The sequence below is a fragment of the Aspergillus aculeatinus genome (genome assembly GCF_003184765.1).
Source record: "Aspergillus aculeatinus CBS 121060 unplaced genomic scaffold BO66scaffold_15, whole genome shotgun sequence".
Classification (NCBI taxonomy): domain Eukaryota; kingdom Fungi; phylum Ascomycota; class Eurotiomycetes; order Eurotiales; family Aspergillaceae; genus Aspergillus; species Aspergillus aculeatinus.
Window position 1 is genome coordinate 251,527 of NW_020291484.1, and position 25,901 is coordinate 277,427.

General features: G+C 52.2%; 7 protein-coding genes across 7 annotated transcripts; 4 read left to right on the forward strand and 3 right to left on the reverse strand.

Annotated features, from left to right (window-relative positions):
• Positions 1 to 78: 78 nt before the first annotated feature.
• On the reverse strand, positions 79 to 1,944 carry BO66DRAFT_436979 (DUF890 domain protein; the record flags this gene model as incomplete). The annotated part of the gene is made up of 9 exons (XM_025650958.1): positions 79 to 525; positions 585 to 848; positions 910 to 1,000; positions 1,050 to 1,182; positions 1,237 to 1,310; positions 1,363 to 1,461; positions 1,524 to 1,534; positions 1,603 to 1,789; positions 1,865 to 1,944. The coding sequence occupies 9 exons, from the start codon at positions 1,942 to 1,944 to the stop codon at positions 79 to 81; spliced, it is 1,386 nt and encodes a 461-aa protein (XP_025505553.1).
• Positions 1,945 to 2,612: 668 nt separating this feature from the next.
• pldA (putative phospholipase PldA) lies at positions 2,613 to 5,859 on the forward strand. The gene is made up of 8 exons (XM_025647042.1): positions 2,613 to 2,795; positions 2,850 to 3,250; positions 3,306 to 3,458; positions 3,513 to 4,134; positions 4,190 to 4,450; positions 4,499 to 4,959; positions 5,037 to 5,582; positions 5,639 to 5,859. Exons 1-8 carry the CDS (start codon positions 2,747 to 2,749, stop codon positions 5,651 to 5,653), a joined length of 2,508 nt encoding a protein of 835 aa, XP_025505554.1. The 5' UTR covers positions 2,613 to 2,746; the 3' UTR covers positions 5,654 to 5,859.
• A 3,582-nt stretch (positions 5,860 to 9,441) lies between these two features.
• Positions 9,442 to 10,251, forward strand: BO66DRAFT_47572 (uncharacterized protein). Its single transcript, XM_025653270.1, has one exon. It carries the CDS (start codon positions 9,509 to 9,511, stop codon positions 10,061 to 10,063), a length of 555 nt encoding a protein of 184 aa, XP_025505555.1. The 5' UTR covers positions 9,442 to 9,508; the 3' UTR covers positions 10,064 to 10,251.
• Positions 10,252 to 13,109: 2,858 nt separating this feature from the next.
• Positions 13,110 to 14,866, reverse strand: BO66DRAFT_436981 (ribose phosphate diphosphokinase subunit PRS1; the record flags this gene model as incomplete). The annotated part of the gene is made up of 5 exons (XM_025650959.1): positions 13,110 to 13,140; positions 13,199 to 14,268; positions 14,348 to 14,468; positions 14,521 to 14,530; positions 14,608 to 14,866. 5 exons carry the CDS (start codon positions 14,864 to 14,866, stop codon positions 13,110 to 13,112), a joined length of 1,491 nt encoding a protein of 496 aa, XP_025505556.1.
• Positions 14,867 to 15,217: 351 nt separating this feature from the next.
• Positions 15,218 to 16,675, forward strand: BO66DRAFT_470176 (bifunctional precorrin-2 dehydrogenase/sirohydrochlorin ferrochelatase MET8). Its single transcript, XM_025652777.1, has 3 exons — positions 15,218 to 15,413; positions 15,570 to 16,051; positions 16,170 to 16,675. Exons 1-3 carry the CDS (start codon positions 15,318 to 15,320, stop codon positions 16,309 to 16,311), a joined length of 720 nt encoding a protein of 239 aa, XP_025505557.1. The 5' UTR covers positions 15,218 to 15,317; the 3' UTR covers positions 16,312 to 16,675.
• Positions 16,676 to 16,824: 149 nt separating this feature from the next.
• Positions 16,825 to 23,515, reverse strand: BO66DRAFT_47746 (Arf family guanine nucleotide exchange factor SEC7). The gene is made up of 4 exons (XM_025653324.1): positions 21,375 to 23,515; positions 21,139 to 21,323; positions 17,358 to 21,077; positions 16,825 to 17,286 (listed from the first exon to the last, which is right to left on the reverse strand). Exons 1-4 carry the CDS (start codon positions 23,127 to 23,129, stop codon positions 16,953 to 16,955), a joined length of 5,994 nt encoding a protein of 1,997 aa, XP_025505558.1. The 5' UTR covers positions 23,130 to 23,515; the 3' UTR covers positions 16,825 to 16,952.
• On the forward strand, positions 23,413 to 25,486 carry BO66DRAFT_390589 (putative pyruvate dehydrogenase complex, dihydrolipoamide acetyltransferase component). Its single transcript, XM_025647043.1, has 4 exons — positions 23,413 to 23,681; positions 23,744 to 23,793; positions 23,876 to 24,099; positions 24,176 to 25,486. Exons 1-4 carry the CDS (start codon positions 23,572 to 23,574, stop codon positions 25,247 to 25,249), a joined length of 1,458 nt encoding a protein of 485 aa, XP_025505559.1. The 5' UTR covers positions 23,413 to 23,571; the 3' UTR covers positions 25,250 to 25,486.
• Positions 25,487 to 25,901: the final 415 nt, after the last annotated feature.

The following is a 25,901-nucleotide window of genomic DNA, read 5'->3' on the forward strand; positions in this document are numbered from 1 at the left end:
ACACCGTCTTCATCGCCCTCGGTGCCTCTGGGCAACCGAGATACCCAGCCTACCTGTGGGCCAAGTCCCTCATCGCACTCATTGGGGTATCGGGGTTTGGGATTCAAATCGTGGCTTGCTGTCGATCTTGCGCTTTAGCATGCCGCAGAAACTCTCGAAGAGAACAGTGTCTGTTCCTTTGATCCACCGGATGATCACCTTCACCCCTTTGTCGTCGCTGAACTCTTTCTTCAACTGCACCCCGAACCCGAGAGCGGCCTTGCTTTCCTCTACCCGGGGCTGGTCGGCCATCGCGTCTGGGTTGCGCAACTTGCGGCGGGCCTGACGGGACCAAACGTTCTGCATCGCGAAGCCCACGCCTGTGGCGAGGCTCTTGCGCCAGAGCCACTGGAGGGAGAGCGCGCCGAGCTCTGCGTCAACGGTGGTAGCCACCTCATCAATTGACTCGGTCGTGGCCGTGAAGGTATATTCGGAAGGGAATGGGAGAAGGTGTTTCGGGATCGTAGTGATGCCTCGGGCTACGGCCTGGTTTATCCGTCAGGGTTGGGGACAGACTCCCTCTATGCACAGATATGGGCACATACCGCTGTCGGACGGATATCGGTCCATGACCAGGCTAGGGCCCATCGCTTGGTCTTGTTACCCTGGACGAACTCTGTCACGGCGTAGTTGTTGTTGCCATGCTCAATCAACTTCTCGATGAGGACGGATATGCTGCTCAGCTTGCCGCACATCGATGTGTACCAAAGTACCTTATTGCGCAGCTGCAGACTTTCTTCGATCATTCGGGAGATGAAAGCGACTTCTCCACCTGCTGTTACCATCTCGACTTCTGCACCTGTGCATGCCTGGGGGGGGGGGTTGCGTAAGTGGACGAACGATCTGAATCGCGGAGGTCGACGCTCATACCGAGAAGGGTGGCCTGTCCTTGGCTTCGGCAGATGCTACCATCTCATCCTGAGAAGCGTAGAAGGGAGGATTGCACATGGTAAAGTCTAGTCTTCGTTGTGTGAGGCAGAGCAGATACAATAAGGGCCTGTTGAACAGACCTGTCGACTTTGAGTTTCGTGTCCAATGGAATGAGTTTCTCCTCTGAATTTGTTCTAACAACCGTGATTCGCGAGTCAAGCCCATTGGCGATTACGTTTGCTCGCGACGACTCGATATTGCCTTCGTCAATATCTACATAGTGTGAGTGAAATCCGCATGTGCTTGTGGCTCCGCAAATGGACTTACCTGTAGCAAAAAAGCTCCAGCCAGGCCGCATGGAGCAGCCTAATAAAGGGTAGATGCTGCAACATCCTGTCCCGCTGTGGTTTCACGATCAATGCTTGATCTGTGGGATTATAATGTGCGACGTACATGTCAAGTCCGACGACTTTTCGATCGGCGTCGTAGCGACCCTGGTACTTGTCTCCCGTGGTATCGAGGAGATCTTGCAGCCAGAGGATATAGTTCAGCCTATGAACGGTTAAAACCCATGTGCAGCAGCCTATTAATGATCGCGTGTCTTTCTTCTATACCTGTTCGGAACCTGTACTGCATAATTAGCGAAGCTGGTCACAGTTGTTGACGATCTGGGATTGTTCGGGATCTGCATACCGGAGGGCAAAGTCTCTTGTCCGGAATGTTCACCTTCAGGCCGAAATCTCGCTGTAACAGACTCTTGGTCAATTGTCTATGTTCGTTAGCTCGCGGCTTGAGAGTGTTTAGAGTGTCTTTGGTAGCATTAAGGGCCCACCTCACGGCATCGGGGTCGGTAAAGTCCAATTGCCCGTTAGATTTAAGACTAAATTTGGGACTTATGAGCTTTTTTTGCCGGTCATTTCATTGACGAATCAAGTGGCTTGCATGGGGAACGTACTACTTTGCGAATTCCGGGGACTGCAGGGCAAGGGCGGTGAAGTCGATATCATCCTTGTAGATATTGCGTGATGCGCTCATGGTGTCACTGCCAACGAAGGAGGGGTCAGGTGTAAGACATCAAAGAAAGAAAATAACGATGATGCTGCTGATGATGAAATGTGCAGGAGGGGGCTCCCATGGAAGCACACCGTGGATGTGGGTGGAGTCTACCCGAGGCAAATCCACTGACACGCGACAGGAACATGCAGGAGGAGTACTTTAGGTCGACAGGGGGAGGACTTAGTCTAGCGTGGACCAAGTATGAGTACTGAGTACTTTACTCATGTACACTGAATCCGCTTGGTACAGTTCTGAATATGAGGTAGGTGGTAAGTGTCGAAGAAGTCAGACAAAAGTGATGGAATTGAAGAGCCATAGTCAACAATGGATCGATCAGTTCTATGCCTGCCTTTCTGGGCCAATTCAGCCTGAGGCTGCAACAAGGCTGGATAAGGCGGAGAGCAATGACATCACCCCACTCACGGTTTGTTGCGCCCTGGACTCAGGGCTGGCTTTTGATTGCATTTCCGCGTCTCCATATTAGATTCTGATATTATTACCTCACTTTAATCTCTCCCACTGGTCCCTGCCCGCATGCCGATCGCCTTGGCGGATCTGGAACTGTTCCCAGGCAGAAACCCTTTTACACAGTCCACAGTCGTTATCTTCTGATTGATTTCCGATCGTTGGTGGATCCCCCATCCCCCCCCCCTCCTCTCCCCTCTTCCTTTTCCCCATTCTTTTTCCTCCCACCAGCTGCAGTTGACAGACCCGGCTGCAGATTTCCCCTGCCTCTTTTCATCACTTAAAATTTACTATAACTCTATCGCGCTGGATCACGATGGAGAAGCTGAAGTCTAAAATCGATCACTTGGAGGATCATCTCAAAGGTTAAGCTTCTTTCTCCCTCGGTGGATTCGACTAATTAGCCGTTGGGAAAACAGACACCCACATCGAGAGTTTTGAGGCAAAGGCCTCTCATTTCAAGCACAAAGTCGGCAAATTCTTCAACATCATCAACCCCAATCATCGCCATGATGAAGCGCACGAACAGGAGACGGACCGCAAAAGAACCGCCATTTCCGAGTCCAACCGGTTTCAATCCTTCGCCCCCATCCGCGAAGGTAACCGGGTCAAGTGGTATGTTGATGCGCTCGACTATATGTGGGCCGTCTCCATTGCTCTGGAAGAGGCCAAGGAGGTCATCTACATAGCCGACTGGTGGCTCTCTCCAGAGCTCTTCCTCCGCCGGCCTGCGTATGCGCATCAGGAATGGCGACTGGATCAGGTCCTCAAGCGCCGTGCAGAGGCCGGGGTCAAGATCTACGTCATTGTGTATAAGGAGGTCCGGTTGCCGCCTCGGTTGCACAGTTGCACAGTCGCTGACGCGAAGTAAATAGGTGAATCAAGCATTGACCTGCAACTCGGCTCATACGAAGCATGCTTTGCGCGCACTATGTCCCGAGGGCTCGCCCGGCTACGGCAACATTAAAGTCCTCAGACATCCGGATCATAACATCTTCGAGAACGCTGCAGACATGACTCTGTACTGGGTAGGTCTGCACCCGCGCATGCGCCCACACTTAAATTGACCATCAATCTGTTAGGCACATCATGAGAAGTTTCTTGTCATTGATTATGCGTTGGCGTTCATTGGCGGTATTGATCTGTGCTTCGGAAGATGGGATGCTCATCAGCACCCTCTAGCCGATGTTCACCCTTCCAATCTGGAAGACGAAATTTTTCCCGGACAAGAATTTAACAACAATCGGATCATGGATTTCCAGAGTGTGCAAGACTGGCAGCAGAACGAGCTCAGCAAAGCGGAATACGGCCGGATGCCTTGGCATGACGTCGCCATGGGTGTGATGGGTGACTGTGTGTACGACATCGCAGAGCACTTTGTTCTTCGCTGGAACTTCATCAAAAGGGACAAGTACAAACGTGACCATGGCGTTGATTGGCTTATGCTTGAGGGTCGCACCGGGGAGGACGAGGATCTGGTGGGAGTACAACGCCCAAAATACCCTTGCGGCGACTACGTGCAACACCCCCTGAAGCCTCTCGAAACGAAGCCCCTTGGCAAGCAGGGATTCGCGCGGGCACAGATCGTGCGCAGCAGTGCTGATTGGAGTAGTGGCATCCTAACCGAGCACAGTATTCAGAACGCCTATAAGGATGTTATCAGCCAGGCTCAGCATTTCGTCTACATCGAGAACCAGTTCTTTAGTGAGATAACTTCGCTTGATCTAGTCTCGATCTTGCATACGCTAACAGCTTCTAGTCACGGCTACTGGAGACCAGCAGAAACCCATTCTGAACACAATCGGGCGGTCAATCGTCGATGCAGTCGTTCGAGCGGGCAAGGAAGGAAGGAAGTTTCGCGTGATCATCGTCATCCCCGCAATTCCCGGATTTGCAGGAGACCTCAGACAAAACGCCGCGACCGGCACACGCGCAATCATGGATTACCAGTACAAGTCTATTCATCGCGGCGAGCACTCCATTTTCGGGCAAATCTCTGCTCAGGGTGTAGACCCGAGACGTAAGTCGAACCACACCTAATGCGGGAAATCATGTCTAACATGAGCAGAACACGTCTTCTTGTTTAACCTACGGGCCTATGACCGTATTAACAAGACTCCCGCTCTCGAAAGTTTGGAAAAGGAGGCCGGCGTCACGTACAATGACATTCAACGTGGAATTGCTGAGTCTATCATGAGTGATAGTGTTCACCCTGCCATTGACAACGAAGGAGACAGGCATGAAGTTGGATATGATAACGCGCAACAGGAGAAGGAGGCGCGGATTGAGCAGTTGCGCAAATACGAAGAGCAGGTCGAACGTCATAGGGAGAAAGAGGGCTTGAAAGGCTGTGACACCGTGGCGCACACAACGATGCTCAACGGCGGTAGAATGTCTGACGAGCCTTGGGATGGCGAGCCCGACGCTGAGATAGACAACATTGTTCAAGAGGAACTTTATGTGCACGGCAAGGTGTGCATTGTCGATGACAGAATTGCCATTTGTGGAAGCGCCAATATCAACGATCGGGTAAGTCTTTTTCATTTTCCCCTTGCAGCTACCTACATTAGCCCCTGCGAGCAGGCCAATTAATCCATCTCGCACAGTCTCAATGCGGCTACCACGACAGCGAGTTAGCCATCGTTGTTGAAGACCAGGACTTCATCGATAGTACCATGGACGGTCAGCCATACAAGGCCGCCCGCCTTGCAGCAACCCTGCGTCGCCAGCTGTGGCGCGAACACCTCGGCCTGCTTCCCTGCCAGGAATACGATGCCTCGCAGCATCCCAACGCCCAGCCCCCGTACGCGTGCATGAATCAGATTCTCGAGGGGCCTGAGAATGACTTTGTCACGGATCCCATGAATGACGCACTGTGGGAGATGTGGACCAACCAAGCCACCGTCAACACCGACATATACCGGATGCTCTTCCGCGCGGATCCCGATGACAAGATCCTCACATTCGAGGATTACGATCACTTCGTTCCTAAAGGCATCAAGCAGGGCCATTTGTTTGACCCCTACCAACCCATCCAGGACACTCGCGAGAAGCTCGACAAGATCAAGGGACATCTGGTTTGGATGCCGTTGGACTTTTTGAAGGATGCGAATATGGCCGAACCTGGTTTGCAGGTGAACCAAATCACCGAGGTAAGCTTGTTCCCTTGGGTCACAATATGAATGGTATACTGATGATAGGCGAACAGAGTATCTACACCTGATTGACGGTGCTTTTCGTGAAATCTATGGGCCTCCGGCATGCCTCTAATCTCTTAATCATCTGCTTCACATCTGAAATGCATATCCCCTAGTGGTCTTTTGTAGTCTAGGATGACCCGGAGACTGTAATATGATTGTGTATTATCTACAGTCTACATCTAACCGAGCAGCTCCGTCTCGTATACCCCGGGAACCAGTAGAATAAAAGACGAGCCCGTGGTCCAATCGGTAGAATTACCAGAAGATTCCCGGCGTTCCCCCAAAACGTCTGCATACATAGGCTGGACTGTACAGTACAGTAGGGCCTACAAGGTTCCTTACCCTTACTGGATCTGCACTTTCCCATTCGCTCTCTCCGCAAGACAAGAGCCTCCAAACTGTGGACCGAACACAATGCCTCACTCCATCACCTTAAGCATAAAAAGATTATTAGCTCATGCCAGGCAATGACTGCTACAGAGGCCATGTCCCTCCCCATCTACACGTTCATCAAGCCAGTAAAGATGTGTATCACGGCGGAATACGGGGTCACAATGAGCGCGCATTCCATCCTCACTGTTTTGGTTCTCTTCTACTTCCTCGCCCACTTCTTCTTCAGTGCTACAAAATAACCCCCCCCCCCCCCTCTGAACCTCCAGAGTCCCTCTCTATCCGATACCAAAAAATCCTCTCTCATGTGAAGACCTACATATCCATCTATCCTGGCAGCGCCTTTACTGTACAGTTCAAGAGGCAGGATGTCAGGTAATGCAAGGGACGGCTCGTTGCTCGTTTAGCCAACCTTACAGCACAGCATCCCGGGGCTGTTGGCGTTGGCAAGCAAGCCGCTGACGCCCTGGCATTGTTATGTCACTGGTCTAGCTTGCTTTGATTTTTTTCCGTTGGGGGTATCCATATGTATGAGGGTAGGGGACATGCATGGTGTCAGAGATGTCGGAGAGCGGATTTGGATGATGGTTGGCGGTGCGGGGGAGGGAAATTCGGCGTTGAAGGCGGGGGGGAATCCGTTTGTCGCTCTGTTGGTTTGTCTTGTCTATACCTTTCTTTAGAACAACTAAAGGAGTTGGTGGCTGTACTATGCCCGGTTCGATATCAGTACCCAGAAGGAAGACAGGGGAGGTGGTTTGCGTCGCCGCAGGTTGTATTGTATTTCCCCGAGGAAAACGAGTCTATGAGTTATTTTCTATCTAAGGGTAGAGCAGAGGGTCGATCGCCAGGACTCCGGAGGGACAAACGAGACATCCCTAAGGATACACCCAAATTGAAAAGAAATGAATAAGAGAGAAAACTGCCAGACGAAAATGTCATCAAGCAATGACCCCCCATACCCTGGTTTCTTGAACCTGAACGCCGGAGCGATGCAATTCTAAAAAGAACAGCACTGTGGACAAAACACGCGTAGGCTTGACAAGAACAGATCAAAAAATCGGCAGCAGATGAGCGTTTTGCAAGAGCGAGACAAAAGTCAGCGAAGAACTGAACGCGAAGCAGATCAATCAAGGGTCACGAGCTGCATGAGACTGGATCTGTTGTATCCAGCCATCAAGACAGCAAGTCAGTTGCAATGCCGCCGCAGGTAAGCTGGAATGTGCTGTTTCTTCCGCTTGTAGTAGGTCAGAAGAACGTCAAATCTCTCCGTTCTCTCTTGAGCTGGATTGAAAAGAGAAAAATGCATCGAGCTTCGGATTGCCATGGGTGGGCAGATGGATAAGATATCCGGACGAGGTCGTTCGTCCAGAAGCGACGTCTGGAAGTAAAGAATGCCACCTGCATCTGGGTCGTACAGGTGACAGGTAGGCGAAGAGAACAAAAGAGGATAAAGCGGACCTATTAAGAAAAAGAAAGACAAGGGATTTGGGTCAGATTATCCGTCAGAGGACAGATTTGCATGGGGTGCTCTGCCGATCCCAATGCAAGCCATGCATTGGAACCAAGCTGCGGCGGTGTCGTCAGATTTCGAGAACCCTTCCAGGGCGAGCACTGAGGAGTCCCAACGTTAGTCCTTTTTGTTCCACAACAGGCGCACAGTATGTTACTGTGAACGGATGGGTGTTGTATCCGGCCAGTGGCACTTACCGATCCCCAAAGCAAGGGAAGAACTATGCTTTGGCGGTGTGGCATGCGTTGCAGCGAAAATGGAGACAGATCTTGCATTGCCAGATGGCAACATAGGGGCCGGAGTTGCAGTCGGAACATCGCCAGGTAAGGATGTTGCCGTTCGTTGCCTGTACAATGGCGAAACGATGACCGGAGCATTGGTTGGCCATTGTGCTTTGGGTCTCTCTCTGGTCAAAGTCCGTCAGTTCTTCAGTTCGGCTGCCGCTCCCTCATGCACGAGACACAAGATGCGGATCAGGAGATCTCATGGCCTTACCAAAGTTTGGATCAACCGAATAAGAGGCTTGGAGTATGAGTTAACGGTGACTTTCGAAGCCGGATCTTGCGTGTAGTCGCAATTGATATTTCTTAGTGCCGTAGGCCTGGATTATATGGTAGCTGGCTCTTCCGCAAGGCCTGAGTTCCTCGAAGACGATTGAATTGAGTTGGGAATGGAGAGTGAAGAGAAGGAATGGGTGATTCGTTCTGAATAAGAGGGAGCAGTGACGGAGTGATGCGATGATCCCAAGAGGAGGATGAGAGAAGAAGTAAGTGTTGATTGTGGTTCTGCAGAATTGAAGAACGGAAGGGCAGCGAAGCCATAGTATATATAGGATTCGGAGGTTCTCTCTCTCTCTCTCTCGCGTGCGCTCTCTCTCAACGACGGGCTGGTTGCATTGCTTTGGAATGACGGTGTCTCAAAGAGAAATCCCAGCTACAGTCACTGTATGGTGGACAGAGGTCCAGAAGCAGCACTCAATCAGGCGAGAAGCCTACCAGCTGCATGGAATCCGCGCTCGCCGTCGGCAGGGAAGCAAGCACGATGCACGTACCCGGCCTGCTCTCGACGGATCATTAATTGGGAGTGGAGTCGTCTACAGCTACCACAGCCTGATGAAGACAATCCGACAAATAGTAAGGGGAGACGAGGACGGAGGAAGGATGCGATCGAAATAGAAGGAATCGGGTGTGGACAAGACGAGTGCGAGATGTATGTGAGATCTCGAGATCGAGAAGAAGGAAAGAAGGAAAGATGTGGAGGTACCATATGGGGGGTAGGATTGTTCTTGCAGAAAGATTTCCAAAAATTAAGATACGAAAAAGAAAAGAAAAAGAGAAAAAGAGAAAAAGAAAATGCCATCTTATTATCTGGATATCCGTAAATCGAAATAAATTCAATTAAAAACCCAGATTGAGTTACAGTTACTGGGATCCAGGGCCAGGTCAGTGATATCTGTCTACTGGTAAACTGTCTAACCGGTCTAATTACCTTTAGTCCCCGTCAATGAATCAATGAATAGATCCGACTGGGTGCTTGAGTCGTGGTGGTGCTTCTACAGATCATTTTTCAAGGTGGATCCAACCCACTCCGACTACTACTCCTAGTCTGTCTCCTACATACTGACAGAATCTTTCTTTCTTTTCTTTCTTGGTTCCTCATTTTAAGCTTTGAGTTTCGGTCATGACAACCTTCCCCTTAATAATAATTCCATCATTACCAGGACCAGTCAAATAAAATGCACCCAAAGGGGCTGGAAGGAAGCGTTGAAGACAGGAAATGGAGTGTAGATCCGATCCGATCTGCTGCTGCTGCTTCCTTGTCTAGCCCCGGCCGCCTTCCTTTCATTCCTTCTTCTTCTCTCTCTCTCTCTCTCTCTAACTTACCTCTTCTCCACTTCCCCCTCTCCCCCCCCCCCCTTCTCCATCTCCACTTCCTTCTCTCTATCTATCCATCCATCCATCCATTCATCTACCTATCTATGCATCATAATCCATCACGAATTGATCCTTCCGCCCTCTTCACATCCTGGTTCCTGGAATCTCGATCGTTCAGATCCAGCCTTCCTGGCCAATCCTTCCACCCCATCGCTCGTTCTTGTTTCCCCCATCGATCGTTGCTGCTACTTCTGTATATGCACCCTCCATACCCCACAAGGCCTTCCTTGACCTCGACCGAACGTCATGCATCGAACCCAATTTTTCTAGAACCTCCATCGGTAGTTACTTGCGCATCATTCCGATCCAGACCCATCTCAACGACTGCCGTGCCGCTCACTCCAATTGTTTGCTCTGGATCTATCCATCATTCTAAAACTGGCAATCGCTCAGAGCTATTTGCTTTGAGTTTGAACTCATTTCCAACTGCAATCGCTGTTAAACTTCGGCCATACGGTTCACCACAGGAAGAGGATGTCGGTCTGCCGGTGCTACCGATGCACTTCGCAGAGCAGGCAGGGGCTTCCCGAAAAGCTAGGACAAACAATCGCAGCGCAACAAACAGTACAATTTTGCACTCTAAGATCTCCCCACTCTAAGCTGTCAGCGCTGCCTCTCTCCACTTGATGGGCCAAGTAAAGCACTGGGATCAACGTTCATACATCCATGGTTTCGGGTCCATCCCTGCAGCTGTTCCCAGCCCGCCTTTGCAGAGGCAACGTTGGGGGCGTCGCTGACGCTTGAGCAAGCAGGCACGACCCCTGTGAGCGTCACACCTCGATTCAATCATGCTTGTTCCTGTCTATTTTTGCCGATCAAGCCGATTGCGCCGTGCGTCTGCAGGCGACCCGCACCCGCGAACCAGGATTATCCCCAAGTGGCTTACCGGTAAGTTTTGGGGGCCCTGGAGAACAAAAGTCGTCCGTACTTCGTAATATGATCCAAAGTCAACAGTGCCTAGCTCACACAGTTCTAAGTTGAGATTGCTCCGTGTCTGGAAGAGTGAACGACCTGATGGCCAGTACTTACTTTTGATTGGTTCGCTTGCTCACCAAATTGTCGTCTTTCGTGGGTTTTCAACACTATGAGTGGCTGTAGTCATGCGAGGTGTAAGCCGCTCACCTACCGCTCGTTTGATTATGTCGATTTTCCCGTAAATGAGCTCCAACGACAAAGTTGGCTGTTTCGACCACAATATCGGAAGTAGCAAAGCGACCATCAAACATCCCCTCTAGCCTCGAGCCGAGATGCCATTCCTCTTACTGATGTCAATGTGTCATCATTTGGGATAATCTTAGAACGAACTGCACCTGCAGTCCGGGACCCGACACGCGGGGCTTCTAGTGCTCCGAGCGTTCCCTTAGTTCTCGACTTCTCAGGTCTAGGATGAGAACACGAGAGGCTGAACCCGACCCAGCGCTTGGGTCAAGTGCGGTGGATATCGCTTGACAGGCGGGTCGATTCCTGTCAGCATGGCGGGGATACAAGAAGCAACACTGCCGGTACTCCGTACTTCAGCCGCTCTTGAAGGCCATTTGTGGCTGGACTAGGCATCCACCAAATGAGATGATCAATGAGACGCTTCAGGGTTGCACCTTGTCAGATTGCCTTCAATACCCTAGGAATTGTTGAGACAATACCTATAGCATCCTTCTCAAGTCGAGATTCCATATGCTCAACGACTTTGGACGAGGTACGTAAACCGCTTGCAAGCAAGCATCCGAGGCCGATTCCTTGATTTCAGGAACCACAAATCACCACTGGTCATGCTAGCCGCATGCTTCCCTGATCTACCGGGAATGTTCCGGACATAAAATCTGCGCCGTCGTGCTTCGGGCCTTGCTAGTCTGGTTTCTAATTGGCTCCGCCTCTCATAGTCCTGGGATAGGGCGTCTTCCCTGTTTTTCGGTGACGCAAGGTACTTTTGTCTGCTCGATACGTCTTTTTGTTCTGAGAAACCGCCCCCAATCGCTTTACTATCCCCACACGCTTCACTTCTCACCCATTTGTTCAGCTTACCGTATGCCGAAGGTGCAATCTGGCAAGTGGCGCTCCATAAACGAGCTGTCGGACGTGCCGCTCGACCGGGCCTAGAACAAGGGCATTCTCTTGCCATGGTCATTGTGATGCATGTTAGGGCTTGGCCAGACTTTATTATCACACCCCTCCATCCTTCTCCGGATCAGTCGCAATCTCACATCTACGCGTAGACTAGAGACTCGTTTCTAAGGCGGAAAGCAATTCTGCCCCGGATCCGTTATTCACCATCCGATTCGAACATGCATTTCGCTTGGTCAACTAGTAACGTGCATATGAAAAAGGTTGATTCAGGAGAAATGAAAGGGGCTGCGTTCTGTTCGGCCCCGTCCAGCTTCACATAGCAAACGGACCAATCTTGCAATCAGCCCGCGGGCTCATACACACCGCCATCCTCTCTTTTGGCAACAATTGTCAACTCGGTCGGAAGCTGATTCATTCCATGCCGTCTGGCAAGCTGCACGCCGCTAATCCTGCACGGCCGTGACTTTTTCGAGTCGTCTCAGGATAGCAACACGGGTCGGAAGATTTCGACTTGATCCCTGGCAAAAAGGAAAACTGCATCGCTCACCGAGCGCGCCAAAGGAGAATCGGATGTCTCTGAACCTACTTCGTAGTCGCTCGAGGTCAAAGTCTAGTCTGCAATCGATCGCGAATGCTCAATCTGACATACGATAACATCCACACAATGCAGGAACAGGACACTCTGGGAACAAGATGGGTTGGAAATTGGTGATATTCAGCTAAATTGGGGATTGTTTACAGGCTACTCTGACATGAAGATAGTGTCCGAGATGTTCTCTTGCACCATTTCCACCGACTAAAAAGTCATGGGGGCAGATGCCCCCAAAGAAAGTGGTGCCTTCACTCCTCGACCGGTCCAGCGCAGTACGACTACTTCCCACCGAGCCAGACGGCCCGGAAGGTCATAGAAGACCGCGCAGGGCCGGTAATTTGCTCTCCCAACGCTCCGTTAAGAACGATCCTGTGAACTCAGGTCCGGAGAATTACTCTCCTTTCCAACAGGCCGCCCCTGCAGTACCCAGAGTGGACTGCATCGCTGGTTTTTGGATTGACAGGTTGTTGTGATCGAATGGATCGACATACCAACCGCCCTACGAAAGACAAATGGTGGATATGAAACGCACCGATGGGGAAAGCAACATACACTTGGTCCGAATTGACAGGGAAACAAGGCATCTGTCTGCAAAATGGGGACTCACGGCGCATCTTCCCGTGCTTTGTGGGAGTGATCATGTCACCGACCCCCCTGCAGCTGCGATTCCGCCCAAGCAGGATATGGGATGCGCAAATGGTCAATGGTATCATTCAGTGCTTAGGTGCTGATAACAGTAGAGATTAACCTGCCGTGTATCACCACAAAATTGGACTTGCGTGCATGCAGAAGCATCAACACGGCAAGATAGAAAGAAAAAGAGCCATTCGCTGAAAAAATCATCAAGGCACTCGTCATCACTGTCTTTAGTCATCATCTTGCCCCAAAACCAGCTCGCTTACGCTCGGAACATGGAGGGAGGGGAGTGTAGGGAATAGTAGGATTGCGTTCGAAGAGGATCCATTGAGAATGGGACTCAATAGTCGGGAGGTCTAATCATTTAGATGAAACAAAGCCGAAACGCTATGGCAGCCGTTAGCAAACACTTTAAAATTGAGACTGTGGAATGATAGGAACTAACCTTTCGCCATAGTGATGGCGTCTAATGCTCTCTGCCAAGAGGCTTGAGATGTCAATGACAATCAACTTCTTCGACTTCTTCGCGACTTGGGGAGCGATGGGGAATGTGTTTGTAACGACAATGTGGTCGATGGCCTCGCATGCCTCCATCTGCTCCAGGGATTCATCCCCAAAGAGACCGTGAGTTGCAATGCAGTAGACCTTCTTCGCACCACCCTTCTTCACGACTGTCTCAGCAGCAGCGACCCAGGATCCGCTCTTGTCGATCATGTCATCGACGATGAAGACGGTCCGGTTGCGCACGTCACCGACAAGAGTGATGGTCTTCTCTTGCTCAGCGTGACGCCCCACGCTACCCTCCTCGTCGGAGGACTCGGCAGCATCGAATGAGCCGCCTAGCGCGTGGTCGCCGGGAAGGGAAGGGGTGGTCGAGATGAGAGAGTTGATCATCGACTCGGGAACCGCCTCCGAAGGTTCGCCGCTCGCATTCTGACCTGGGGTTGTTTCGCCCGAAGCAGGTACAGAAGTGGGACCGATAGAAGGATAGTCATCATCCACCAGGTGACCCTGAACCAGTCGGCCGGTGATGACGTCCTGGACACGAACATCGGTGTACTCGTGTGCCGCTTCCAACTCCGACGGACGGCGAGCGCCGGTCGGGGTCTCGGGGCGCAACAGGTTGGCCGCGACGAGCGATTCCATGTTGGTGCTGGACTCCTCACGCGACTCTTCAGCCTGACCATTGTCACTAGCTGCGCTGTGGATGTGCAGAGCGAAAGGATCTTGATCTTTCGACGAGGTCGTGCTCTCTTCCTCAATCGAGTCAAAGAAGACGGTGCTGTCCGTCATCGACATTGGGACCTTGGGACGCCGTCTATCGGTCGTGACGATACCGAAGTTGAGCTTCAGGGTATCGGCAAGCGAGGTGACACGCTTGGTGCCACCGGCATTCTTGCTCACAACCACCGCTTCTCTCCAGCTAGGGACGTTCATGCGAATCCATCGAGCGATGAAGGGTTCAGCGAACAGGTTGTCCACGGGCTTGCCGAAGAAACCTTGCATTTGCGATGCCTAGATTCATCACACCTTGGTAAGAACTCCAGTCGAAGGCGGTATGGTAGATGGTCCCCAACGGCCATTGAAGACTCACATGTAGATCCAGGGTGATCACATGGTCCACTCCAGCAACCGAGAGGAGGTTGGCCAACATGCGGGCAGTGATGGCGCCACGGTGGCTCTTCTTCTTGGATTGGCGAGAGTACGGGAAGTACCTCGTTTGAGTCAGTATCAGATGCGCAGGAATGAGCTTAAACAGGACCATACGGCATGACCGCTGCAGGATGAAACAGACAAGTCAGCCATTGTACACACCGAGAGAGTGAAGCAGGGTGAGAGGAAAATCCAACGTACCTGTGATAGATTTGGCGGAACCACCCTTGCAGGCAGAGATCATAATCAACAGCTCCATCACACTGTCGTTGATCTTTCCACTGCCGCTCTGCACGATGTAGACATCTTGGTTCCGCACGGAGACGCCGATGTCTACTCTGGTCTCGCCATTGCTGAATTTCCCGAGGTTGGCTCGAGCCGGCTGGGTGCCTAGTCGCTCACAGATGGTCTCCGCCAGGGAAGGGTGGGATGTTCCCGAGAAGATTTGTACTCCCCGCATCTTGGTACTTGACTTAAGACTGAGAAGGCATGGACCGGTAATAATAGGAATGAATAGCCAACGTGGGCGGTGGAATCATTTCAGGATTACCGGCCCAGAAAGCAAGGAGTGGGGGATTGGGGGAGGGGGATTTGAGGGGAGGAGGGGAGGAGGGGAAGGGGAAGGAAAGAAAGAAAGAGAAGAGGAAAAGAAAAGAGGGAGAAAAGAATGGGAAAAAAAAAAGGCCGCGGTGGGTAAAATTCGTATTTTTTTGCAGTTTGGGAAGTGGGCAGAAAACGGCAGGCGGAAGGTCACGGGATTATGTTTTGGTTCCGAATGCTTCCTCGGGCTATGATACTCGATCGATAGGCGATGGCCGATAGGAAAACTTGCCTATGACACAACCACCACCACCACCAACCAACCAACACCAGCATCAATCCAATTCTGTCTCTCACTCACAAGAATTGCAATGTCGCAAAAGTTTCCCGAGGTCCAGGGAGGAGGCTCCCTAATCATTGCCTGGCAAGCAAAGAATAAACATATCCTGGTAGTCGGTGGGGGAGAGGTTAGTAAAGCTACCCCCCATCCCTCTCTCTTATCGCCGATGCGAATATATATATACTCCATCTCTTAATTCCAGCATACACACACACAACCCCCCTGCCCCTCGACACAGTCACACAGAGACTAACCATTCTTCCCGATCCATCAAAAATAAAAGGTCGCAGCCGGTCGCATCCTCCACGCCCTCAACGCCGACGCCCGAGTGACGGTCGTGTGCCCCGCGGCCGGCCTGAACGAGGAGGTCGCCTACCGGGTGGCCCAGGGCCAAGTGACGCACGTCGACCGGACCTTCGAGCCCCACGACCTCAACACCGCCGACATGGTGCTGTGCGCCATCGACGACCCCGCGGCCTCGACGCGCGTCTGGCAGCTCTGCAAGGAGAAGCGCATCCCCGCCAACATCGCCGACGTACCCCCCGAATGCGACTTCTACTTCGGGAGCATGCACCGCGACGGGCCCCTCCAGATCATGGTCAGCACCAACGGCAACGGCCCCCGGCTCGCCAGCATCGTCCGCAAGAAGATCGCCGCCACGCTGCCGGGCAACATGGGCGCCGCCATCGAGAACGTCGGCCTGCTGCGGAGGAAGTTGCGCGAGACCGCGCCCAACGTCGAGGAGGGGCCGAAGCGGATGAAGTGGTATGTTTGGCCCCCCGACCCCTTCTCTTTCCGGTTGTGTTTGTTTTCAAGTGCAAGCAAGGTGAAGATGCAAGGGGTGTTCTTGTGAGCTGGGGCTGACGGATTCTATAATGGGCAGGATGTCGGGTGTTTGTGAGTCGTGGAGCTTGGAGGACCTCGTGGAGATGGAGGAGCGGGATATGGAGGGCCTTCTGGCCTTCTATGCCTCCGGGGAAATCCCCCCCTTGAAGGAGATTCGGGCGAAAGCGGCCGGGAATTGAGTACTGGGGACATACATAATCTATGGGGATTCGGTGAGTACTACAGTACAGGCAGTACTCGAAGCATCTGATGTCAACCGGCTTTTGTGCGAACTATGCGACATGAGGCAAACGCACGAGGATTTTCATCAAGCTGAAGTGAGTGGACTAGGTTTACTATGGTCTATACCTGTCCTAACTCAGGACCTCTACTCTACTCAGAGCCACGCCTGAAAAGAGCAGTCTCGCAGCGAGAGTGGGCGACGGGCAACAGGACCGAGAATAAACCCCTGCAACGCTTCCATGAAAGATGGTATTTTGTACATACATATATAGAGAGCCCGCTTGCACAAGATATGAAGGATAATGATAACAAAAGTTCGAGAGAAACGAGGAGCGCGAGATGACCGGGGTTTAAAGAACAAAGACGAAGGCTATGATGGAGAACTTAAAGTCTAATACACCAGACAAACCTTCCAGAACAAAAGCGAGGCCTTCCCATTCATGAAAGGCGAGGATATCCAAGAAGAGAAGAAGAAGAAGAGGAAGAAGAAAGAGGAGAAGAAGGGAGAAGAAAGATAGCACAGACACGCAGAGCAGTATCAAGACGGATGGTTCAGTTGTGGGCGAAAGGGGAAACTCCTGGCACTGCAGGCAAGAACTCAGCGCCCGCTGCTATGTTTGCGGGACAACTGGCTGGTGACGGAGTTTCGATGACCCGCCGGCGATTGCGGGCGAGGTGGCAGACCCAGCTTGACCTCGCCGACACGGCGGAAGAGGGATTGCACGGCGAGACGGACCTCCGGATTCATGTCGCGGCCCAGCAGGTCGACGGCCAAGGGGTAGAAGGTCTCGATGTGTTTGTTGAACCCCTCCGAGGCGAAGTTGGTGTAGCTCTCGATGACATCCACCACGACCGGGCGCCAGGCGAGGACGTTCCGATGCTGCGAATCTTCGTCCAGAAGGACGAAGCTGCGAATGATATCCGCGCATAGTCTGAATTTGATTGAGTATTAGTCTTGCGCGGTTGATTTTGTGCAAAAAAGGTTTTTAAAGGAGCAACTTACGGGATGAGAGCGGCTTCGGTCTCCGCACGGCTGCTCTTCCTCTCGTCTCTCTCATCATGGTACATGCGGAAGAGAATGTGAACGTAAGTGGCGGCACTACCGCTTTCTTGCTTGAGCAAGTTCGGAGGCTGCTTCATGAATCCCTGACGCCAAAGCTGCATCCGCAATTCCTTGTCCTCATTGAACTTCTTGGCGAATTGGTAGCTCTTCTTCAGTAGGCCCATGAGCCGGAGGAGCTCGTTACTGGGGATCTGGGAGTAGACCTTGTCATTGGAAAATAACTCGTGGACTGTCTCGATCATGAGCAGCTGCAGGACGCAGTTGGTGATGATCCGATTGAAGAACCGACGTCGTGCAACAGTGACCGCAGCGGGTTGTTGCTGCGCCTCTGTTTGAGGCCGATAGTCTTCCAGTGCGGCGTTGGAAGCCGTGGGCATGTCTCCCTCCTCGTGCTCCGAAGCAACGTTCTGTGCTCCGTTGATCTTGGACGGGTCGACACTGCTGGTCTCTTGGACCGATGATGTCTCGGCTGATTCGTTTGCGCTGTCTTCGCCGGTCGGCGTCTCACCGTTTGCGGGTTTGGCTTGGGTGGAGGAGGGCTTGGAAGTGATGGAGGCCGCGGCGGTAAACAAGTCGTAGGCCGTGGTCTTTGTGAACAGCTCGACAAAGGCACCAACTACCTTGTTCCAGTGCTCCTGCTTGAACTTCGTGACGTTTTGCAGTATCAACTGCTGCAAGCAGTTACTGCCGATCCTGGCGATTGTGTCATTTTCTTGACAGATGCAGAGCGTCAGAAGTTCAAGAATGCGATCGAGCATATATTCTAGCGCATCAAAGTAGTGTGTGAATAGCGTGATCATGTTCCTTAGAGCCTGGATCATTGTTGTCGATAGCCACACCGACAGCTCCTCGTGGTTTGGTACTTTAGACATCTCGGATTTAGACTGCAGCACTACAAAGATCGGGTAGAGAAGTTGTCGCCAAAGCACATCCCAGAACTCTTGCGGGAATTCGCCGCCGTGCCGGATGAGAGTCTCAAAGAGGTAGGTCAATGCCTGCGAGCGGACTTCGAGGTCATCACCGGTCATGAGGACGTCCTGGAAGGCAATCAAGATCGGGTACCAGAACTGCTCTTCCTTCGACTGGCGGGTAAGTTGTTGCGTCAGGTTGGTGGCGTCCTCGTGGGCGCCCTCCGACGAAGTTCCGCGATGAGAAAGTGGGCATTCTGGCGTTCTCAGCATCTTTGAAACGGTTGACTTGAGGGTTTCAATCGCTTGCAGTGACTTCTTCTGGAATCTAGAGTTCTTGGAGAACTCTGTCAGACAGACAACGAGGTCAGGGAAAGCACCCTGAGTTATGACGACGCCGAAGCGAGTGTTGTAAATTTGAGTTACATGCTCGAAAGCCATGTTCACAATGCCTTCGTAGGGCTCCCGAGCAGCTACTGTGAAAACACCAAACATCGTCTTCCAACCGGAGCGGATGTTGTCACCACGTGCTTGGATCATCTGAATGAGGCAGCGGAGAATCATGTCTTTAACAGTCACAGCGCTGCTGTTCGCCATGACATGTTCGAACGGCTTCAGGAAGTCTTTCTGGAACTTGAAACCCGGCAGTTCCTCAATCTCCATAAAACGCATTGACAATTGGCGAAGCGAATCAAGAGCAAAGAAAACCACTGTCGTGTTTGAATGGCAACCTACTTGGTTGAAATGTTGTCCAAGGACCTCCCAGATCTTGGACCATTCGATCCTTACTCGGGTCATGTTGTAGTAACTGATCTCTACCAGCTTTTGCAGACTGTAAGTTCTGGGAGAGTCGGTCTGCCCAGACGATTGAATCTCTTGCCAGCTGACCTCACTCAATGCCCGAATGAAGTCGATGATGGCCTCATGTGAAAGGTTGGCAGTATTAGTGAAAATGCGATCAACTCCCCTAATCATCTCGACAGAGCGACTTTCCATGGCAACTTCGGTGCGGAAGGCAGAAGGTCCGTTCACTGACCGAGGACGAGGGCGTCTTGCTGCCTGCATAGACTTCCGGGAGCCATCAGAGGACGGTTGAGGCACAATACGAGCTCGAGAGACATCTGGCAGAGAACCTTCATCCACCCCATCAGTGAGGAGCTGGAGTCGGTCAAGCTGACTGACGCATGTGAGGATTTCTCTCCAAGAACCCTTGAGATGATTTCCCTCGGACAAAGCAACATCAAGCAGTGCCTTGAGTGCCTCAACGTTCTTCGCTACCATTTCCCTGACATTACCCAGGTTCGTGAACTTGGCAAGCGCTGTCACGAACGCAACCCGAGGTGTCTCCAATTCGAAAGCACAGCTGATACGGATGGCCAGCTTCATACCCTCCATGCAAAGCCTGATCAGTTCTAGGTACTGTGTATCTTGCATTGGGGCAGATAGGCCAGACAGAAATGACATCCAGGTGACATTGAACATGGAGCCAACATGGCGAACTGAAGTCGCCGGGATGAAGCGAGAAAGTGCCTCCTTGACCGCTGTCTTGCGCTGCGCCCGGATCAAGCTGCGGTAAAGCTGCTCGGTCTTGTTGGCCATCTCTTCGGAAGCCTGCGCATACTTCTCACCTTGGATATCCCTCCCAACTGTTGCAAAGACCTGTCCAGCTCTGGTGGCCAGACCGGCCGGCGCAGAAGTAGGAATACCAAGGTTTGCGGCATGTTCCCGTTCAGTATCCAGTACAATCTCGTTTTGTGCAATCTCGTCAAAGATGGAGCATAGATACTCGTCAGGAAGATCCTGATTGTCATTGATGCCCCGATTGTTTTTGATGAAGTCCTCCTTGTTCATACGGCGACCCTTAATCTTTGCACTGTGCTGGTCGGTGTTCAGCATAATGACACTGTAGGCAAGAACATAGGCAGTATCCGCATTGGCAAAAGCATTAGGGTTTTGAGTTACGTAGCGCTCAGCAAACTTCAGCATAAAGCGATCGATCTTTTGCGCCTCTCCCGGTAGACGGAAATTCTGCAGAAATTGACGAAGAGCGTCAACAAATCGTCGCTTGGAGAAGTCCATCTGGTCAACAAAGGCATGCATGATAGCAATGTTCTCCGCATCTCCTTCACCGAGATACTCTCCTAACATGGCCTTGTCCAAGCGGTCATTCCGGTACAAGAAGGCAGCAATATCTTCGGGTGAGCTGGAGCGCACGAAACCCTCCTGGATAAAAAGTTTGATTCCGCGCTTGGCCTTGAAATTGAACTGCTGAACTGCGTTGGTGAACGCGGTCTTTCTTTGTTTGACCTTTTCAATTTGGCTTGGATCGTCTTCCGCCACCGGAGTTGTGATACCCTCAATACCCTCAATCCGTGGGGAAGAGAGAAACGATGCGGTGTTCATATCAATCGAATCTCTGGGATTATCGATCGATTTCTGAGAAGACGAGTGAGGTATAGATGCGGACTGGTCGACTAGACGTTGTGAGGCCCAGTTGTCCAATGACTGCAGAATTTCAACCAAGCATACGACCGCCTGGTTCTTCTGCGTATACTCGGGTGGCACATTTTGTAGACTTGGTTGTGGGACGTTGGCTACATTGGCAGTGGTCAACGAAGGGGGGAAGCTTCCACGTTGATGCCAGTCACTTCCCACGGATGAGACTTTGACGTGGTGTTCCTGATATTGCTGCTGTTGAGCATGGGTGACTGTAACAGGAATGCTCGCATAACGCGACAGCTGCTCGATGATACTGTTTTAATCACATGTCAGACGTGTTCATCCTACTGGATAATGGAGCAGCGAGCACATACTTTTGGAAAATATTCTCTAATGCTGTTCTGTCGCAGTCATAATTGAGGTAAATCTCAACCAGAGCGCGTGGGTCACCGGCCAATCGCTCGAGAACCTCCATGAAGTATTGCTTTTGGAAAGCGGGCGAATTGCGTTTTTCCAGAATGGTCAAATAAATCTCCTTCAGGAAAACCTCAAGTTCTTTCTGTTTCGAGTTAGCTTATTGTAGTTGAATGGTGCTAAGAAGCCCACCGACCTTCATCATCACTCTCATGTGTTTCAGCATGAGCCAAAAAATCTCACAGCACACCTCGTAAACTCTGGGTACCGAGCTTGAACCATTCCGGCTAAGGCTCAGGCAGAGATGAGGTTTGACGGCTTGCAGAAATGTCATTGCATCGGAAGTGCCCGAGCTAGTTGAGCTGTTCTTGATTGTCAAGAGCGGAGACGCAAAAGCATTGGCTTGGTTATTAAGGAGGTAATGAATCAGATGCAAGGATAGCAGCTTCGATCTCATGTTCTGAGATTTGAGGTCCTGCTGTTGATCGTGGTTCAGATTTTTGTGACTCAGCTTGCAAAGAGCCCTGAACACGAGGAAAGCATCCTTGACGTAGATTTCATCTTCATCATCATCTGCGGTGCTGTCGCTCTCTTCGGTGAAGGTCCCCGAAGAAGATCGGGCCGGCCTCTGATTCCTGGCGCGGGTGACCATGGTTGGCGCATTATCATTGACTGTGGTCACCTCCTTGTTCGATTCGAAGCTTTGCAGAGTGAGCTTCTCCCCTGGCTCTTTCGAGACAGGGTGGTCTGAGCTTGCTTCATGAACTTCGTCATGCACATGTTCATCCTCTTGAGGAGCGTCGGCGGCCTCCAGCGTAACATTGTCCGAAGAGCTACCGTGCCCTTTATCACCTTCACGTAACCGCAGCTCCTTCAGCTCAAGTCTTACGTTGACTCTATCAAAAACAGTGCTGACCATCTGCGTCAACGAGCCCTGGGCTATTTGCTGCTCTTGCGACGACTTGGAGTAAATGAAGATGTTGTAAATTTGGCGAACAGCTTTGAGGAGACCCGCTCCGTGTACCACAATCTTGTCATTGAGGACTGCCGCCAAAAGGGACTTGATGATCTGCTGTTGGATTTCAACTGGTGTAGCCTCATTCTCGAAGCATTCGCATATCGCATCAATGGCTCGCTCGATCAAGGGGGGCTGCTCCGGAGTAGCTTCGTTCTCGGAGGTCTTGCTCTCATGGGCCGACGGAAATGCAAAGTAGGAGTAGGTGATCAACTTTCCGATACAGTCAAGCGCAGTGACCTGTAGAGGGATGCTGAATGATTTGGTGGCGAGCTGGAGCGGACGGAATATGACCTCAGGGTCAATCGGCTGGCCGTCAGACTGTTTGACATTGCTGAGCGCGCTTTTGACGGCATCCTCCAGTTGTTTGCTCCTGCGGGCCTCCTTGGAAGCACCGATTGCATCCAAGGCACTGACTATAAAGACGGTAGAGCTGAGGGTCACAGAGCGGTGCGTCGCAACTGTGGCAGTGGTGGACCTCGAGTCCGAGCGCATTCTTGTATCCGGGCCAAGCTCATCGCGGGGAGGTATCGAAGCCACATCGTGTCTTTCGGAGGGGGCTTCCTTCTCGACATTGGTAGCGGAATCTTCAGGCTGACTCTCGGGAGCTTCAACCTTCAGATTTGATTCGGAGTCATGTTGGACATCGGGATCCTGGGGTACGGCGGCATCTGTCGGAGTTGCGATTTGGTCGGCTGACTCTGTGTTTGCAGTGGACTCTGGCTCGGTAGATGACTGAATATTTTCTTCGGGTTGATCTGTACCTATCTGTTGACGTTCCGATTCAGCGGGCAGGGTTCGATTGTCGTGAGGGACGGAGTTGTCGTCCGACTGTGTCAATACAGCAGCAGCAGCCGCATCCTTGTTGTCTGCCTGCGGCACAACCGGGGATGTTTGAGCGGGCTCATTGACAGAGCCGTTTTCGACTTCCGCCATTTATGCAAGACTCCGGTCGGAGTGGTTGAAGATTGATAGAAAAGGGGTCCACATGGGACTAAAGGAGGGACGGGAAAAAGAAACTGCAGGTGGAAAATAAACGCCAGCCCAACCTTTCGTTTACTAACAAGACAACAAGCAGTTCCGGGGGAATTGCAGCGTGTTCACTCCCGCGGACGACGGAGATACCGTACGGGCGACGTAGTGAGCCACAACCGCGGTGGGCTGCTTAGCTAAGCTGTCTCGGGGCGGCCGGCGATAATCACTCCGGACGGTCTCACCGGTAGCCTCAACAGAAAAGTTCCTGGAGCTGCAGTCCTCAACTCTTCGATACGGGCCCTTTCATCTGCCAGACCAGTCTCTAGGCTCTCTTCCATCCTCCTTCTCTCATTCCCTCCCGTCGCGGGCTCATTTCTCGACCTTTTCATAGCACTTGGGCGCCATGGTTGCCTCTGCTGTCCGGATGCGCACCCCCAGCGCCATGTTTCTCTCCAAAGGCGCCCTTTCCCTGAGGCGGCCGCAGACCGTTCACAGATTCAAGGATCTTGCTCAGTATGTTATTTCGACCGAATGAGCTTCAAAACGGCCACTAATCACACCTTCTCTTTCTACAGATCTCAATTTCCCTCCCTATCCGCACTCTCCCGCTACTATGCCTCCAAGTGTATGCCCGCTTACCATCTTTTGTTGATTCTTGCCGCTCCGTTATGTGGCTTCATCGAAAACTGACAAGTAGGACTCAACAGCCTTCCCCCCTCACACCATCATCAGCATGCCCGCTCTGTCGCCGACTATGAACGCCGGTAACATTGGTGCCTGGCAGAAGAAGGCAGGTGATGCTCTCCAGCCTGGTGATGTTTTGGTGGAGATTGAGACCGACAAGGCCCAGATGGACTTTGAGTTCCAAGAGGAGGGTGTCTTGGCCAAGGTTCTGTCGGAGACTGGCGAGAAGGACGTTGCTGTTGGCTCTGTACGTGATTTCCTATGCTCTCTTTGCCACCGGTAAAATCCGGTTCGTGTCGAGGCCGTTGCTAACCGCGCATTAGCCTATCGCCGTGCTGGTCGAGGAGGGTACCGACGTCTCGGCTTTCGAGAGCTTCACCCTGGAGGATGCCGGTAGCGAGAAGCCCGCTGCTGGTGCTGCGGAGAGCAAGTCCGAGTCCAAGGAAGAGGCTGCCCCCGCTTCTTCCACCCCTGAGCCTCAGCCCGCTGCCATCGAGCCTGAGACCTCGGGTGAGAAGCTCCAGCCCGCTCTGGACCGTGAGGCTAACATTAGCCCCGCTGCTAAGGCCCTTGCTCTTGAGAAGGGTGTGCCCATCAAGGCTCTCAAGGGCACTGGACGTGGTGGCCAGATCACCAAGGAGGACGTTGAGAAGTACCAGCCTTCCGTTGCCGCCACCGCCGCTGCCACCTACGAGGACATCCCCCTTACCTCCATGCGCAAGACCATTGCTTCTCGCCTTCAGCAGTCGATGCGCGAGAACCCCCACTACTTCGTCTCCACTACTCTGTCCGTGACCAAGCTTCTCAAGCTTCGTCAGGCTCTCAACGCCTCCGCCGACGGCAAGTACAAGCTTTCCGTCAACGACTTCCTCGTCAAGGCTTGCGCTGCTGCCCTCCTGAAGGTGCCCGCTGTCAACTCCAGCTGGCGTGAGGAGAACGGCCAGGTTGTCATCCGCCAGCACAACACCGCCGACATCAGCGTTGCCGTCGCCACCCCCAACGGCCTCATCACCCCTGTTGTCAAGAACGTCCAGGGTCTTGGCCTGTCCAGCATCTCTAACCAGATCAAGGATCTCGGCAAGCGTGCTCGTGACAACAAGCTCAAGCCCGAGGAGTACCAGGGTGGTACTTTCACCATCAGCAACATGGGCATGAACGCTGCCGTCGAGAGATTTACCGCCGTCATCAACCCCCCTCAGGCCGGTATCCTGGCTGTTGGCACCACCCGCAAGGTTGCCGTCCCCGTCGAGACCGCCGAGGGCACCGCTGTTGAGTGGGATGACCAGATCGTCGTCACCGGTAGCTTCGACCACAAGGTTGTCGATGGTGCCGTTGGTGCTGAGTGGATCAAGGAGTTGAAGAAGGTTGTTGAGAACCCCCTTGAGCTTCTTTTGTAAGCTCTTTCCCGCGAGCGGGAATTCCGACCGGCCCAGTATTTTAGTTAGCTACGATCGGAGTTACCTTTCCCTTTGATGTTGTTGTAATATGTATTAAAACCATCTGAATCTTTCCACATCCCCTAGACCAAGATGGTCCCCCCAGCACAGTTTCATAACCCTTTCACAATGCATTTCCTATGTTTAGTTCTTAGTGTGGTTCAAAACAGTAGACTTCGTGGTGTTAGGCATGCAGATATGTATGAAATTGAAAGAAAGGCCGACTGCTGGAGTCGATCTGTCCTCCTAGATTAGCTGTGCCAATTCGCGTGAGCAAGGTAAAACGAAGCGGCAGGTAGCCTCGGAAACATCAAACACACAGAAGCGCAAAAGCGCAAACGCCAGCCATGGGCGAGATCACCGACCGGGCCTTGGCAGCGGGCGCTGTCGCATGAGGTCCGTCTATGACGTGATGTCATTCCCACCCCCCTCCCAGCCATGGCTGCAACCAACCCATAAATACCTTCCGGCTGCCCATTCCCATCCCCTGAAACTTTACTCGAGATTTCTTTCTCTGTAATACTTTACTCACTCTGAATTGCTTCGCATCTACAACCTGTGCGTCTCGATCCTTATTTGCTGTGCTTTGACCTATTATGGCAGCACTCCCACC